At 45.7% G+C, this 15863-nt stretch overlaps 1 protein-coding gene and 1 long non-coding RNA gene across 3 annotated transcripts in view; one reads left to right on the top strand and one right to left on the bottom strand.

Annotated features, from left to right (window-relative positions):
* The window catches only part of LOC139154568 (uncharacterized), a 34197-nt gene extending 31519 nt beyond the window's left edge, over nucleotides 1–2678 (bottom strand). For both annotated transcript variants that reach the window (XR_011556930.1, XR_011556929.1), the window contains exons 1-2: nucleotides 1873–2678; nucleotides 1222–1372 (exon numbers count right to left, since the gene is read on the bottom strand). This is a non-coding gene — a long non-coding RNA (uncharacterized lncRNA). The remainder of the gene's footprint in view (nucleotides 1–1221; nucleotides 1373–1872) is intronic.
* JAZF1 (JAZF zinc finger 1) overlaps nucleotides 1483–15863 on the top strand; it is a 174391-nt gene continuing 160010 nt past the window's right edge. The window contains exon 1 of the mRNA XM_070729314.1: nucleotides 1483–1949. Within this exon, the coding sequence (XP_070585415.1) occupies nucleotides 1604–1949 (346 nt within the window). The 5' untranslated portion in view covers nucleotides 1483–1603. The remainder of the gene's footprint in view (nucleotides 1950–15863) is intronic.

Genomic DNA, 15863 nt, shown 5'->3' with positions numbered 1-15863 from the left:
ATATATACTACTTAATAGTTCATATATTAGTAGCCGCCAGGATAGTTTTTGCTCAAAAATGGAAGGAAACGGAGATTCCAAAAGAAGCTGAAATACTTAAAAAAGTGTTAGAATGTGCTGAGCTTGATATGATGACGAGGCGGTTAAACAACCAAGAAGACTCGGAATTTTATGATATTTGGCAGATTTTATGATATTTTTACAGTTAATTAAAAATTTATAGGTTTACTTGGTGGGATAAAAAGAAAAAGATATAAGTTTGTTGTTATATTATTTCAAAAATTGAACTTAATAGAAAAAATATATTAGATCGTGATTATTTACAACATGATGTAATCTCTTTTTCTCTTATCTTCTTTATTTGTGTTTGATTTAATCCACAAATTTAGAATTCCTATATATATTCTTATATATTTTTGGATGACTTTTTATGTAGTGTGTTATAATAGATATTTTTACATATTTTTTAAACGGTGTTAAATAACAATAAGATCTTTTTTCTTTTTGTACTATGAAGACTTCTATTTTAAGCGGAGCAATTGTAGCTCCGCTAAATGTTATATGTTGTGTTTGTCATGTTCGTTTTTTGAGAAATAATAAAAATATTTTTAAAAAATTAAAATAAAATTATTTTAAATAAATTTAATAATAATTTTAAAAGCTTCTTGAGATTAAGACCTGGCAAATTCTTACAGCACATAAATCCTGATCCCAAATTGCAAACTACAATTTACAAACCAATTCACAAATTATGATTAACTTCAGGCAATAAGCTAAACCAAATCCAAACCCTACTGTGGGTTAGTGTAGACTTAACCTGAATATACTGTAAAATGCTGTTTAACTAGTGGAGATATGGTCTTATGGTCTTTTTTGTCCACTAACAAAAAACAGGTTGTAAAATGTCCTTGTAAAATGTATTGAGTATATGAAGAATATGAATCTATGTGGTTTGAAATAGGAGATGGTTCAGGCATATTGACACAATTGGGGCACTAAAAACTTATCTCTTGCTTGACACCTGGATTCAAATCTCCAAGGTATTAAATTTAGTGTTGGATCACTATCACTTATATAAAATATTTCCCCAGCAGCAAGGAGATTTGAAACATAAATACTGTGAGCTGGATGGGGAAAAACTGTAACAACTCCCCCACTTTCGAGAAAACTACCTTAATAACTTTATATCACAAATATTCTATATGTAGAGTCTGATCATACCTGTATATGGGGGAGGGGAAAGAAGAGGTGTGCCTAGCAGGCCTCAGCACTGGAACCTAGGATCTGAGTGGGTTGAGCCTCAATTCCAGCTACAGCTATTCAACTTTAATTTTTGAAATGGGACGTTGGGCTTTTTCCTGCAGATATCCTTCTATAGAGTATGGAAAGAAAAAAAACTTAAGAAGTTACTGAGGAATAGGCTCAGACACACCCCCAACTGTTGTGTTGCCCTCCCCTCCGCGCCCACGCTGCCGCCCAGCTCATAAAACTGCTGGTCGCTCGTCGCCGAGAGCAGTTGCTGCCCAACGTGGCCCGGGTCTTAGGCTCCCGCTGCGGAGGCAGGCAGCGACGGCTGGGGTTGCCCAGCTGTTTGAGTGCGGCAATGATCCCTCCTCCCAGCTGCGCCTGCCTCATATCCCCCCACCCAGCAGCCCGTCCCTCCCCTCCGCCGCTCCCGACGCTGCAGCCGCCACCTCCTACTCTTCCTCCCAACCCCCAGCCTCTCTCGTCCGCTCGACCTCCATCTCCTCTCGCTGGCTCTCCCGTTCCCGCCGGCGGCCCTGGCATAGTAGGCACCGCAAGGCGGAGGCGGGAGGAAACTCCATGCAACACCATGACAGGCATCGCAGCCGCCTCCTTCTTCTCCAATACCTGCCGCTTCGGGGGCTGCGGACTTCACTTCCCAAACCTAGCGGAGCTCATTGAGCACATCGAAGACAACCATATCGGTGAGCCAGTGCAGCCGGGCGACGCGTGGGCACCGGGGTGGGGGTGGGGACCCGGCGCGGGGGTGGCGGCGGCGGCGGAAAGGGCTCCCCCTCCCAATCCTCCGTTAGGGCGGAGGATTGGGCGGCAGCGGCATGGGAGTGCGGAGCGGGAAAGGAGGGGCGTGGGGTCGAGGGAGCGGGCGGGACTGTAGCCGGGATTGAGCGTGGGATGAATGAGGGTAGAGGCTTGATGGGGAAGGGGGTGCCGGGTTTAGAAGGCAGTCAAGCAGGCACGAGGGCGGGTGGGTGTGTTGGAGGGTGGGGAGGAGGAGGGAAGGCGGCGGCAAGTAGCTGCCTGAGGTACATGGCCGGGTGTCTGCAAGGCGCATGCAACCGCAAAGACGACTGAGTTTGCATTGGCAGCGGTAGAGCGCCGAGACCCGGAGGAGGTGGAGGACGAGTCCAGCACGCCGCCTGCTGCTTCCGCCCCGGCTCTGGCTGTCAGGACTGTGGGGAGGGAGCAGCCGCCGCCGAGGCAGCCATTCCGCTTCCTCCCCCTCCCGCTGTAGCGGCGGCGGCTGCGTCCTGTCAGAGCTGTTGCTAGGTGTGGAGACTAGGATGGGGCATTCTGGCTCTCGACCCCCCACTGCCGACCAGCCCCAGACCGACTTCGTCTTGCACCGGAGGGGACTGTTGGAGGAGGCGCCGCGCCGTGTCGAGCCAAGCAGGCCGGACGGACGTCGCTTGGAGGGCGGCAGAAGGCGGGGAGGTTAAGAGGCTGCTGCAGGGGTGGCGGCGGTGCGGAAGGAGTTGCCTGTAAAGCTGCCGGCTGGCGCAGTGTCAGCGCGGCCGTGCGGGACACGCGAAGGGGGCAAAGGGTGTGGGATATGCACGGTCGAAGCTGCGCTTAACTCCGCCTCGCCTGGTTCCTGGTTATTCCCTGTGGGAGCTGGGCCTCGAAGCCAAGACCTGCAGGCTGCTGAATGGGCACGACTAGGTCGTCACCTGTAGGAGAATCTTCCCTCATTTTTTCCCCCTCTGGTGCCAAGCAAATGCTTCGGCAATTCAAAGTGTGCCCTCACCCCCTCAGTTCTCTAAAAAGGCCAGAGAACGGCGCCCACTATGAAATTCAGGCGGCCAGAGTGAACTTGCTGATGGGAAATCAGAACAGTGTTCTCTGTTTAGGGCGTTGGCCTTTAATTTCCTAATCTGTTTTCAAACAGGCATTAATAAAGTTCAGGAGGAAATCCCACTAAACTGGTGCTCCTTTATCTAAACTGGCGCTCCTTTATCTAAACTGCTGCTCCTTTATTTAAATGCCTACAAATGAATGAAATGAGAAGGGGGGGGGGTGATTCCAAAATAATTTCAGGTTGTAATCCACTAATGCCCTAAAAATAAGACCAACAGGTAATAGAAAATGTAATGTAAGAACTTCCTTAATTAACTCAGGGAACATTAGAAATATTGTGCAGAAGGCTTAGCAATTATTTATGATACATTCTTGCTTCCTAAATTTACAATCTGCAAACTACTGGGGAGCGGGGGCATATAGGAATGAAGCTACATAAACTGCTGCAAAATAAAGATTCGTCATTTTAAAAGTACTTGTTCTGATTTGACTTCATATCTCCATCTTGCAAGTTATATTAATTCACCAAAAATGTAACCAAATGCCACATTGCTTTGTCCTCTAATGGTGGACATGCTGTTCTATTTTATGATTCTCAGAAGAGAGGCCTAAACAGAGGGTGGAAAGAGGATAAAGTGAAACGTCTATGTAAAGTAAATTCCAGACTTGGACTTAAAACTATGCACTCACTTTTAAAACCTCGAATTTGTTGTGAAACCAATTAAAAGTGAATAGGCTGTTTGCCAGCAGAGCATTCAGACATCTGAATGGCAGCTTCAAGAAGTCTGATTTCAGAGGACTTTTTGATGAATAATTAGGAGTTGCATGCTTAGACCTTTGGGGAGTTAGAGCAAATTCCAAAGTTACCATGTTTTTAATATACAGTATATGATACAATATATTTTGTTTTAAAGTTGATGAAATTCAGTCCTGTATCTTACTTGTCAAGATCGAGGTCAGCATCCTGGCATACAGCCCATACTTATTACAGTCAGTTCACCATCTAGAGTTGCTATCATTCTGCCATTAATAGATTGTTTTTTTCCCATCCTTACTAAACCAATGCAGGGATGAGCAGGAATTATTCAGTCGCCTCTTACCCTTACTTTCAGCCCATCAGTACACAAGTGACAATAATTGCTACACCATCCCCACTGAATCAAGAGAAAGAGTGAGTAAGAGTTCTAAAAGCTGCATTGGATCTTGCTGCAAAGGTCAATCGGACTCTGGGTGCGAAAGGGGAAGATCTGGGTATAGGGAGCATTTGTAGCGACTGGAGTCCATTGAGATTCAACCGGGAGAGGAAAGAATGGTCAGTGATAAGAAAAGTCAGTCCTGGTGCTTACCCATTTTCTTCCCATTCAGTAATAAGAATTTTGGTTCAATGGATTTATGTGTTATAGATGTACACTTACACATTCTTGATACTCTGCTAGAAGAAAAATGTGACACTTTTTGCAGATGCCCTATCCTTTAATTAGGACATTGTAACGGGTGAAAAAGTTCATGCTGAAGGATGCAGAACATGGGTAGCTATGGGAATGTTATTGTATATCCCTATGGCACCATTGCTTTTGTAATGACTGCCACTTGCCATTCAATGTGTTATAACAGGGCCAAGTTATTTGTAGGGTTTCTTATCTCCCATTAGAACTCCCATTCCACATATTTTTCTACATATAATTTGCTCTATGCTCTGTCTGTACACCAATGTCATTTGGTTGGATTTGGGACATAGGCTTTTCCATGGTAGTATCTGCTCTTTGGAGCAATGATTTCCCCACTGCTCAATATTTGTTTGGTCCTAATCCTGCTACCCTTTCAGAAGGCATTAAAAACAGGGTTTTTTTTTAAATGAACATTTGGGTCAGGAAGTTATAGGTATCCATTTTAGAAGATGGTATACAGTGGTCCCCCAATTATCGCGAGGGTTCCGTTCCAGGACCCCTCGCAATGATCGGTTTTTCGCGAAGTAGCGCTGCGGAAGTAAAAACACCATCTGCGCATGCGCAGATGGTGTTTTTACTTCCGCCGCAGCAGCGAGGAGCCGAAGATTGGGGTTTCCCCGCCACCCACGCAAACTCCTCGCTGCTGCCGCGCCCGCCGCTTGTCCGCTGCCTGCCTGCCCGCGCGCCCGCCCTTCGCCCGCCCACACCGTTCGCTCGCGCCGCTTCCCAGCTGAGTCCTGAAGCGAACTTCCGGAAGTTCGCCTTTGACGTTTGGCTTCGGGACTCAGTTGGGAAGCTGCGCGGCTGTTTTAAAACGTCGCCGCCGGCATGGGGGGCTTCCTAGCAGCCCCCCAAACCCGGGTTGGGGGTCCGGGGGGTGCTGGCAAGCCCCCATGCCGGCGGCGACGTTTTAAAACAGCCGTGCGGCTTCCCAACTGAGTCCCGAAGCCAAACGCGGAAGTTCGCCTTTGACGTTTGGCTTCGGGACTCAGTTGGGAAGCCGCGCGGCTGTTTTAAAATGTCGCCGCCGGCATGGGGGGCTCGCCAGCACCCCCCCGAACCCGGGTGGCCGGGCGAGCAGCGAGCGAACGGCGGATGGCCGGGCGAAGGGTGGGCGAGCGGCGAACGGCGGGCGAGCGGGTGCTGGGGGGGCTTCTCACCCTCCCGCCAGCAAGAGGGGGAAGACCCAGGGAAGCCGCCCAGCAGCTGATCTGCCCGGCGCCATCTACGCATGCGTGGCCATAGAAAAAAGGGCGCGCATGCGCAGATGGTGTTTTTACTTCCGGGTTGAAAAATCGCGATTTAGCCCGTTCGCAATGATCGGGATCGCGATACCCGGGGGATCACTGTAATGTTTTTTGATGCCAGAATGTATAAATTTAAAAACAATTTTTAATCTCTTATTTTTAATATTCGTCACACTAAATAAATTTTCCATAATCAATAAACCAATACATGTTTTATCTTCTCTCTTAACACAGAGAAGGAGACACCCTAAAATTTGCCTTCTGAAAGATTGAGTAATATTCATCTCTAAAATAAAGAGAAAGGGAGTGAATGGTATTGGTGGAATATTGTATTTATCTGCTTATGTTTGAAACATGAAAAGACCCAAAGACTCAGAGCTGCTTGCAGATCCCAAGCTGAATTTGTGGTCTGGTCCCATATCTGAGCTAAGGTCTTACTACAAGTAGAGAACTAAATTTCAGAAGACCATACTTTTAAAAAAAATATTCTTCTTTTGGACATTTGCTGGACAAGCAGCAGTGTTAAAATGACAGTAAATGGACATACAGTATTCTGTTGCTACTCATTATTGTTTAGGGCCCTCTAAAAGATGCTCTAAGACATGAAACAGGCCAGGAACCTACTATTCTTTGCTACAAATGTGGGTGTGGGGAAGATTAATTTGTTACTATATTCTACACAGTTGGGGGAAGGAGGAAGGGAGGGAGAAAGAAAGAAAGAAAGAAAGAAAGAAAGAAAGAAAGAAGTAATGAATAATTTCCACATCTGGAATCCTGGTATAAATTACTGCTCCAATTTTTAGGCTCAGTTTACACTGACTAAATTATAAGTGTTAATATTTTAACACTGAAATTTGATAGGCAGTAACAGGGTAAGCTAAAATAGGCAATTGTTTTATATTATGGATTTATTGATAATATTTATGAATGTACACTAGTTAGAATCAGTGTTATTGCCCATTTAATATTACAAAAATATTTGCTTGTTATACTCTCAGACCTTGTCAGACATTATTCTCATAAATTTTCGGTCTTGGGGTGTGCATCTCTTTTTAATCACCCATGCCTTCATTGCTTCATGGGTAGACTATTGCATGCCTTCTACATGGGACTACACTTGAATTCTACTTGAAAATACTACAAAATGCAGTGGCAAGACGGGCCTCACTATGCAGCAACTTTGCATTGGTTATCACCAAGCTAAGTATGATTCAAGGGCTGCTTATTACAGTGGTACCTCTACTTAAGAATGCCTCTACTTAAGAACCTTTCTGTTGTGGTTAGCTCTGGCCCAGCTACTGCCCCAAGGAATGTGGAGGTGGATGTTGGGGAGACATCCACATTGCTCCCAGTAGAATCTGCTGACGAAGTCTTCTCTGATCAAAGAAGCATGAGTGACAGGGAAGAGGGGAGTTTGGCAGACAGCCCAGGAGATCAGTCATCTGTATCATCCCTGGATTCTGAACAAAAATTAATGACACAATAATGACACATCCACGCATGCATAGAGTGATGCATAGGAGACAACAACTGAAGGATTATTACAAGAGAAAATGAGGCCACCTGTGGTTGGGTGGGGCTGCTGTAATTAGTGCTACAGATAAAAGTGCAGCCTGGTGTTTTAGCCTCATGGCAGTTTATCTGATTCATTGTTTCATCAAGATCGTGGTTTTTGCTGTTCAGGATTGTGTGTGTGGACTCTCTGGACTTTACAATTGGACTCAATTTCCCAATTGGACTGCATTTAACCTGTGCCTTGTGTGTACCAGAAAATCCCTTTGACATTTAAAAAGGGAGCTGTTTCTGGTTTTCTGTTTATAAAAACGTTTGGATTTTCCTTTTATCGTGTGGTGTGTGTCTTCCTGGACTAATTACCCTGTAATTATGGGCAGTTGAGACACGCTGGCAGAACAGAATAAACTGCCCTCAACCCCCAGACACATACCATTCCAGAGTGAAGTGTGTTGGATTGTTTTCTTCTCTTTTTTCCGGCATTTATCTGATCATGGCTGCTGGTATGGCAGAAATTCGATGCTTTCAGGATGGATGGAAATCCAAGAGTTAACTTAGACAGTGCAGCAGTTACAGAACCAGGTGGATATATTATCTCAGCAGCCTGTCATTCCACAGGTGCAGACAGCAGCTCCTGCCCCACAGCCACTACCAAGGAGGAAATGTTTTGTGGCTCTGCCTGAAAAATTCTGGGGTGACAGATGCCTGTTTGCAGCTTTCCTCAGTCAAGTGCAGTTGTTTATTAATGCACAACTGCCCCATTTTCCAAGAGATGCAGAGAAGGTGGCGTTCCTCTGCAGTTTGTTGGCCGGCCCCGCTGCTTCCTGGGTGTCTTCATTGCTGGACAGAGATGATCTGATACTGCAGGATTATACTGCCTTTTGCGCCCAGTTGCAATGGCAGTTTTTGTATCCGGTGCGGGAGCAGATGGCCACGAGGGCGTTGAAACAGCTGAAACAAGGTTCGCCCCCATTAGTGGAATATTTAAGTAACTTTTGTAGCCTCAGTGGACAGGTACAGTGGAATGAGGCTGCCTTGATGGAGGCATTTCAGGATGGCTTGTCAGAGACTATGCTTGATAAGCTGGTGCACGAGTCCCTGCTGGGCACCCTGGATGAGCTGGAGCAGCATTGTTTGGCCATTGAGGCTCGGCTGCTGGCTCGAGAGGTGCGCAGGGCTGGGCAGTCCTCCCCCTGTATTTCGGGCATCACGCCAGTGCCTGCTCCACAGCAGGAGGTGTCCGCTATGCCCGTGCAGACCCCAGTTCCTGTACCCCATTGCTTCCTGCCTGCCCTGCCTCCTCGTCTAGCGGATCGTGCCCCTGCCGGGGAGCCCATGGAGGTAAATTTTGTGCGACCCCATTTGTCCCTGGAGGAGAGAGCGCAGCGACATGCGACAGGTCAGTGCTTCTATTGTGGGGGGGGGGCAGGTCATTTCGCGAATGCCTGTCCCTGCAAATGAAGGAGCACAGTTGCCGCGGTTTCGAATCATCCCAGTCCTCCTGTTGCCACGCCGACTCTTGCAGGACAACTCCCAGAGTCGTCAACTCATGTTCCCACCATAGTTCCGGATTCCTCTATGGCTGTCTCCATGCCCTTGGTTTCCCCGCCGGATGTGTAGTCGGGAAACGAGGGCGGCCCGGCTTGGTGGCAACACTAGATTGGGCTGGCATTTAATCAGTTAAGGATTCTTTGGATAACAATCCCAGAACGTACTGTCATCTCACGATTAATGTCAAGCTCCTGATGGATCGGCGTACTCAATCGATTTCTGCTCTTGCCCTGGTGGATTCGGGGGCCACCACGAATTTCCTGGATGAGGAGTTTGCACAGAGACATTTGTTGCCCTTGTGTCCTGTGAACCCTCCATTGACTGTAGAAACCATTGATGGGCGGGTGTTGTTGTCTGGGACCATCCGTTTTTAGACCTTGCCGGTGCGGATCAGCATCAGGACTCATGAGGAGGCTTTACAATTTTATGTCATGCAGGGCCTCCATTTCCCTCTTGTCTTAGGGTTGTCATGGTTAAGGGCGCATGATCCTCAGATGGTGTGGTCACAGAACAGCATCACGTTTTCCAGTTTACAATGTGTAGACCACCATCGTCACGTTTGTGCCTTGCAATGGCCCATTATCCCCACAGCAGTGTTACCGGAGGGCCTCGCTGAGTTTGTGGATGTCTTTAATGAAAAAGAGGCAGAACGCATGCCACCGCATTGCCCGTATGATTGTGCCATAGAACTATTACCCGATGCCAAGTTGCCGGCTGATCTTTTGTACTCTATGTTGAAACCTGAATTAGTGGCCCTCAAGGACTTCATAGATAAAAATCTGGCCAAAGGGTTCATCAGGCCATCGACTTCCCCATTATCAGCGCCCATCTTGTTTGTTAAAAAAAAGACTGGGGACTTATGTCTGTGTTGTGACTATCGGCGCCTGAACGACATTACGGTGTGCAATCGCTATCCCTTGCCACTGATTCTGGAATTAATGGTACCACTGTTTTTTTCCAAGATAGACCTACACAGCGCTTACAATTTGGTTCATATAAGGCCAGGGGATGAGTGAAAAACAGCGTTTGCATCTGATACGGGCATTTTGAGTATACAGTGATGCCTTTCGGCCTTACAAATGCCCTGGCTGTTTTCCAACATTTGATGAACGATGTATTCAGGGACATGTTAGACCATTTTGTGGCCATATATTTGGATGACATTTTGATGTACTCCCCCTCCAAGTCTAGTCATTTGGGACATTTGCGCTGGGTCCTGCTCCGGTTGAGAGAGCATTGTTTATATGCTAAGCTGGAGAAATGTCAGTTTTTGCAAACCACCATAGAATTTTTAGGTCATGTCATTTCTCCAGGGGGCATAGCCATGGACCCGGGCAAGGTGTCAGCACTAAAAACCTGGCAACCCCCAAGGAGAGTCAAGGATATGCAGAGGTTGTTGGGGTTTGCAAACTACTATCGCACATATATTTCAGGGTTTGCCCAGTTGACCACGCCTCTCACCTGGTTGTTGCAAAAACGGGTCTCGTTTCAGTGGGATGAGGAGGAGCAGCGGGCTTTTGTAGCTCTTAAGGATGCGTTCATGAAAGAGCCCTTGTTGCAGCATCCAGATCCGTGTCGGCCGCTGTACTTCTACAGGCCTGTCCCAAAGGGTGGCACCTTGTTTCTGTGTGCCTACCACTCCAGATAACTCATGCCCTCGGAAAGAAACTACATGATCTGGGAAAAGGAACTTTTGGCAGTCAAGTCGGCGTTCGAGACATGGAGACATCATCTCGAGGGTGCCCGGCATCAGGTAGAGGTCAGGACCGACCATAAAAATTTGGAGTAACTGCAAACGGCCCGAAAGTTGAACCATCGACAGATACTTTGGTTGTTCTTTTTTGCAAGGTTCAACTTTCAGATCCGGTATACACCCAGCTTCCTGAATCCCAGAGCGGATGCTTTGTCTAGGAAACCAGAGTTTCTGCATCCGAACGAGCCAGCCCCATTACAGACAATCTTGCCAGCGGAAGCGCTGTCTGTTACTCAGGACCCCGTTGACTTGTGGTGGCATATCCGTGAGATGCAGCGGGGGGATGGGTTTGTGGCACAGTGGGTGAGGGAGATGTCTCTCTGGACATTTGCTGAGGGACTATTCTGGTACTGGGGGCAGTTGTGCGTCCCAGCAGGGCCGCTTCGCGGATTGATTCTGTCCCAATGTCATGACAATCTTGCAGCGGGTCATTTTGGCTTGTTTAAAACCTTGGACTTAGTGACTAAAAACATTTTGGTGGCCGCGAATCCAAGATGACGTTCACTTGTATGTTGCCACATGTGAACGGTGTCGTGCAGCTAAGTCAGCCACAGGGGCACCGCCAGGATTATTACAGCCATTGCCAACACCCACAAGGCCATGGGGAGCTATGTCCATGGACTTTGTCACACACTTGCCCCCCTCGGCACGGTTCACCACAGTCCTGGTGGTGATGGACATGTTGACAAAAATGGTACATTTCATTCCCTGTCGCCAGGTACCCACATCCCATGGCACCGCTAAATTGTTTTTGCAACATGTCTTCCGGATCCATGGACTTCCAGGTCGAGTTGTGTCGGACCGAGGAACTCAGTTCATGGCACGGTTCTGGAAAGAGCTTATGTCTGCTTTACAGGTCCAAGTGTGTCTTGCTTTGACCCAGCACCCTCAGACTGATGGAGGAACTGAAAAAAACCATTGGAATTTTGGAACAATACCTGTGGTGCTTTGTGTCAGACCGGCAGGCTGATTGGTCACGTTTCCTCCTGGTAGTGGAATTTGCATTTAATAACTCCCGGCATACCTCCATAAGACTCACGCCATTTTATGCAAACTATGGCTTCCATCCCCGGTTTTCCGCATTAACCCTGTTAGAATCTCCCATCCCTGCAGCAGAGGACTTCTTATCGGAACTGCAAGAGGTTCATGAGATGGTATTTGATTAAGGGCAAAGAGGAGTACAAATGGGTGGTGGACCAGTCCCGGCGAGACGTCCCCCTGTTGGCTGTTGGTGACCAGGTGTGGCTATCCACAAAACACATCGCTTCAGAATTACCTTGACATAAACTGGATCCACGCTTCATGGGCCCTTTCCCGATTGAGATGGTCATCAACCCGGTGGCCTGTCAGCTTACGTTGCCTGCCAACCTGCATGTTCACCCCGTTTTTCACCGTTCCCTTTTGGTACCTATTTCTCCTGAGTGCCCACTTCGTCCCAGTGTCCCTTTGTTGCCTCCCCCCTGTGTTTGGGATCATCTGCCCGAGGTCATGATCCATGCCATCCGGGACTCCCGTTGGGTGGACGATAGTTTTCAATATCTTGTGCAATGGGTGGAGGGTGAGCCTGATGATTGTTCATGGGTGGAGGCTGCCCTGGTTGATGCTCCGGTCCTTGTCTGGGTGTTTCATGGATAATTGCCACAGAAACCTCATCCTTTGCACTGGAGCCAGGGGAGGGGACTTCTGGGAGGGGATGGTGTTGTGGTTAGCTCTGGCTCAGCTCCTGCCCCAAGGAATGTGGAGGTGGATGTGGGGGAGACATCCACATGCCGCAGGCCTGTTTTGCTCCCAGTAGAATCTGCCGACGAAGTCTCCTCTGACCAAGGAAGCGTGAGTGACAGGGAAGAGGGGAGTTTGGCAGACAGCCCAGGAGATCAGTCATCTGTATCATCCCTGGATTCTGAACAAGAATTAATGACACATCCACGCATGCGTAGAGTGATGCACAGGAGACAACAACTGAAGGATTATTACAAGAGAAAATGAGGCCACCTGTGGTTGGGTGGGGCTGCTGTAATTAGTGCTACAGATAAAAGTGCAGTCTGGTGTTTTAGCCTCATGGCAGTTTATCTGATTCATTGTTTCGTCAAGATCGTGGTTTTTGCTGTTCAGGATTGTGTGTGTGGACTCTCTGGACTTTAGAATTGGACTCAATTTCCCAGTTATTGGGTGAGCAATTGGACTGCATATAACCTGTGCCTTGTGTGTACCAGAAAATCCCTTTGACATTTAAAAAGGGAGCTGTTTCTGTTTTTTTGTTTATAAAAACCTTTGGGTTTTCCTTTTATCATGTGGTGTGTGTCTTCCTGGACTAATTACCCTGTAATTATGGGTGGTTGAGACACGCCGGCAGAACACTTTCTAGATAAGAACCGGGTGTTTGAGATTTTGCCACCTCAGAGTCCACCTTGCCAACTCAGAGTCCCTCTTTTTCTTTTTTTAAGCCTTATATTTTGGATTTTTTGATTCCCCTCACCTCACCTTCCTTCAGCAGTGACTGTCTTCCTCCTCTTCTTCCTCCTCTTCCTCTTCTCACCCAAATTCCAAGCTTTTATTTCTTTCCTAATGGGTTTGCACACATTATTTGCTTTTACATTGATTCCTATGGGGAAAATTGCTTCTACTTACACACTTTTCTACTTAAGAACCCGGTCACGGAATGAATTAAATTCTTAAGTAGAGGTACCATTGTATCTAAAGCCCTCTGTGAACTAAGGTCTAGCTCTCTGAGGGAAAATACATGTCCTTTAGTAGCTGCTTGTTCTGCATGATCAGGCAGAGTCGATAGTTGCCATCTAATGGTATCCAATAAGTGGATCTTACCTGTTGCAGCACCTGTTCTCTGGGACAAAATGTCCCTGGAGAATTATATGTTCCCTCATTCAACCCACTGCTAAGGTTAATGATAGAATTTTTTGTTTCATTGGGACAACTATTGTATGTCCTTTTCTGAGGTGGTTTCTAAATTACCTCACTGCTGATTTGCTTCCCCCAGCATCGCCTGAGCGCACCTTGTGGGTATGTGCGTGTTTTGTGCTTTGTGCACGCACATGCGCAGTGCCAAAAAAAATCTGGAAATTTTTTTTTCAAAAGCCAAAGACAAGATGGAGACTGAACGCATGGAAGCTGCCACCGAATGGCGGAAACTTGGCTTCTGCACATGATCAGAAGAAGAAATAAATTTTTTTTTTTAAATGCACAAAAACATTCTTTTAAGATGGCAGCACCCATGGGCTGGCACCAACCGAACTGTTTCTGTGACATCATTGTGATGTCACCAGTGGGTCACTACCAGTTCAAGCAAATCAGTCCAAACTGGGAGGAATCCACCTCTGGTTTTTTTTCCTGTAAGAAGTTGTTTTTTTTCTTTTTATTTCTTTTCATTTTTGCCTTATTCTTGTGAAATTGCCCAGATATGTTTTCAAGTTGAGTTGCTTACGTATTTGATAGATAAATTACATATAGATTAATAGAGTTGGAAGGCACTTCGTAGCCCATCTAGTCTAACCCCCCAGCCAAGCAGGAAACCCTACATCATTTATTTTTTTATTAGATAGATAGATAGATAGATAGATAGATAGATAGATAGATAGATAGATAGATAGATAGATAGATAGATAGATAGATAGATTTTTTATTGGCCAAGTGTGATTGGACACACAAGGAATTTGTCTTGGTGCAAATGCTCTCAGCGTACATAAAATATACATTTGTCAAGAATCATCTGGTACAACACTTAATGATTGTCATAGGGGTCAAATAAGCAATGAAGAAGCAATATTAATAAAAATCTTAGGATATAAGCAAAAAGTTACAGTCATACAGTCAACATGGGAGGAATTGGGTGATAGGAATGATGAGAAAAACTAGTAGAATAGAAGTGCAGATTTAGTAGAAAGTCTGACAGTGTTGAGGGAATCATTTGTTTAGTAGAGTGATGGCGTTCGGAAAAAAACTATTCTTGTGTCAAGTTGTCTTGGCGTGCAGTGCTCTGTAGCGACGTTTTGAGGGTAGGAGTTGAAACAATTTGTGTCCAGGATGTGAGGGGTCAGTAAATATTTTCCCCGCCCTCTTTATTTTAATGTTGTGAGCCGCCCCGAGTCTTCGGAGAGGGGTGGCATACAAATCTAAAAAATAATGTTAAAATTAATATTAATATTATTATTATTATTATTATTATTATTATTATTATTATTATTATTATTATTATTATTATTATTTCTGGCAGACGGCAGTTTACAGAGGGGCGGCATACAAATCCAATCCAATAAACTCTTCTTGAAATCCTCCAGTGATGAAGTTCCTATAACTTCCAAAGGCAACTTCTGCTCTATTGGTTGATTGTTCTCACTGTCAAAAAATTTCTCCTTATTTCTAGTTTGGATCTCTCAGACACTATATTCTTATGTATGGGCACAAAATCCATCTGCCATTTCTGCATATGTAAAGAATGTAAAATACATACAATTTACGCCTGCCCAAAATGCATAAATTGTGCAAAATGCACACACATAAAATCCCATTTAGATTCCCAGAAGTCTGCTTTATCAAATATATACTTTCCTATATCAGTTTGTTAAGCCATAGTTTATTCTACTTCTCTTGCAATTGCTTGATAAAAGACTATCTTGCTTATCAGAGAAAAGTAACTTTTCTTTTGAATCTATTCCAAAGCCAGTAAATAAGGAGGCCACTACAATCTCACCCATCTGCCTTCTTGAAATTTAGCACTGTAATTTGCTGTGAACAAAGGCTGATAACTAGTTTTTGTCAATAGGAATGTACTTTATCTGTGCGCCAATTAGCAGAATTTTGGCCTTCTTCAGACCAAAGCACTTTTTAGCAACTTCCAACTAATGACTTGCAGCTGAGTTTCTTCTTTCCCATCTCCTCCCATTAATTAATGGGAGGTTCTCTCTTCTGGGGTCCCAAAATATTTTTCTAAGATTTCGGGCAGCTTTTCCTCTCAATTGAACTTTTCTTCAATCTCAATTTTAATTCTTCGCTTTTAATTCTTCTACCTTTCATTTTTCATCACTTTGATTTATTATAGAGCACTTCGAAAGTGTGGGTAGGAAGATTTTGGTTTTGTCTTGGTTATCCAATGTGGCTGATAAGCATCAAACTATGTTAATAGGATAAGTGAAAGCTATTTCCACTTCTTATGGAGCACAAATACAAAGCAGAGAGTGCATCACATAACTCAGTGTTTTTCAACCAGTGTGCCGTGGCACACTAGTGTGCCGCAAGACATGGTCAGGTGTGCCGCGAAGAAGGAAGCTCAGGTTCTGG

Source organism: Erythrolamprus reginae, chromosome Z (genome assembly GCF_031021105.1).
Source record: "Erythrolamprus reginae isolate rEryReg1 chromosome Z, rEryReg1.hap1, whole genome shotgun sequence".
NCBI lineage: Eukaryota > Metazoa > Chordata > Lepidosauria > Squamata > Dipsadidae > Erythrolamprus > Erythrolamprus reginae.
Note: the sequence above shows the minus strand (reverse complement) of the source record. Positions and strands in the feature narration are given on the sequence as shown.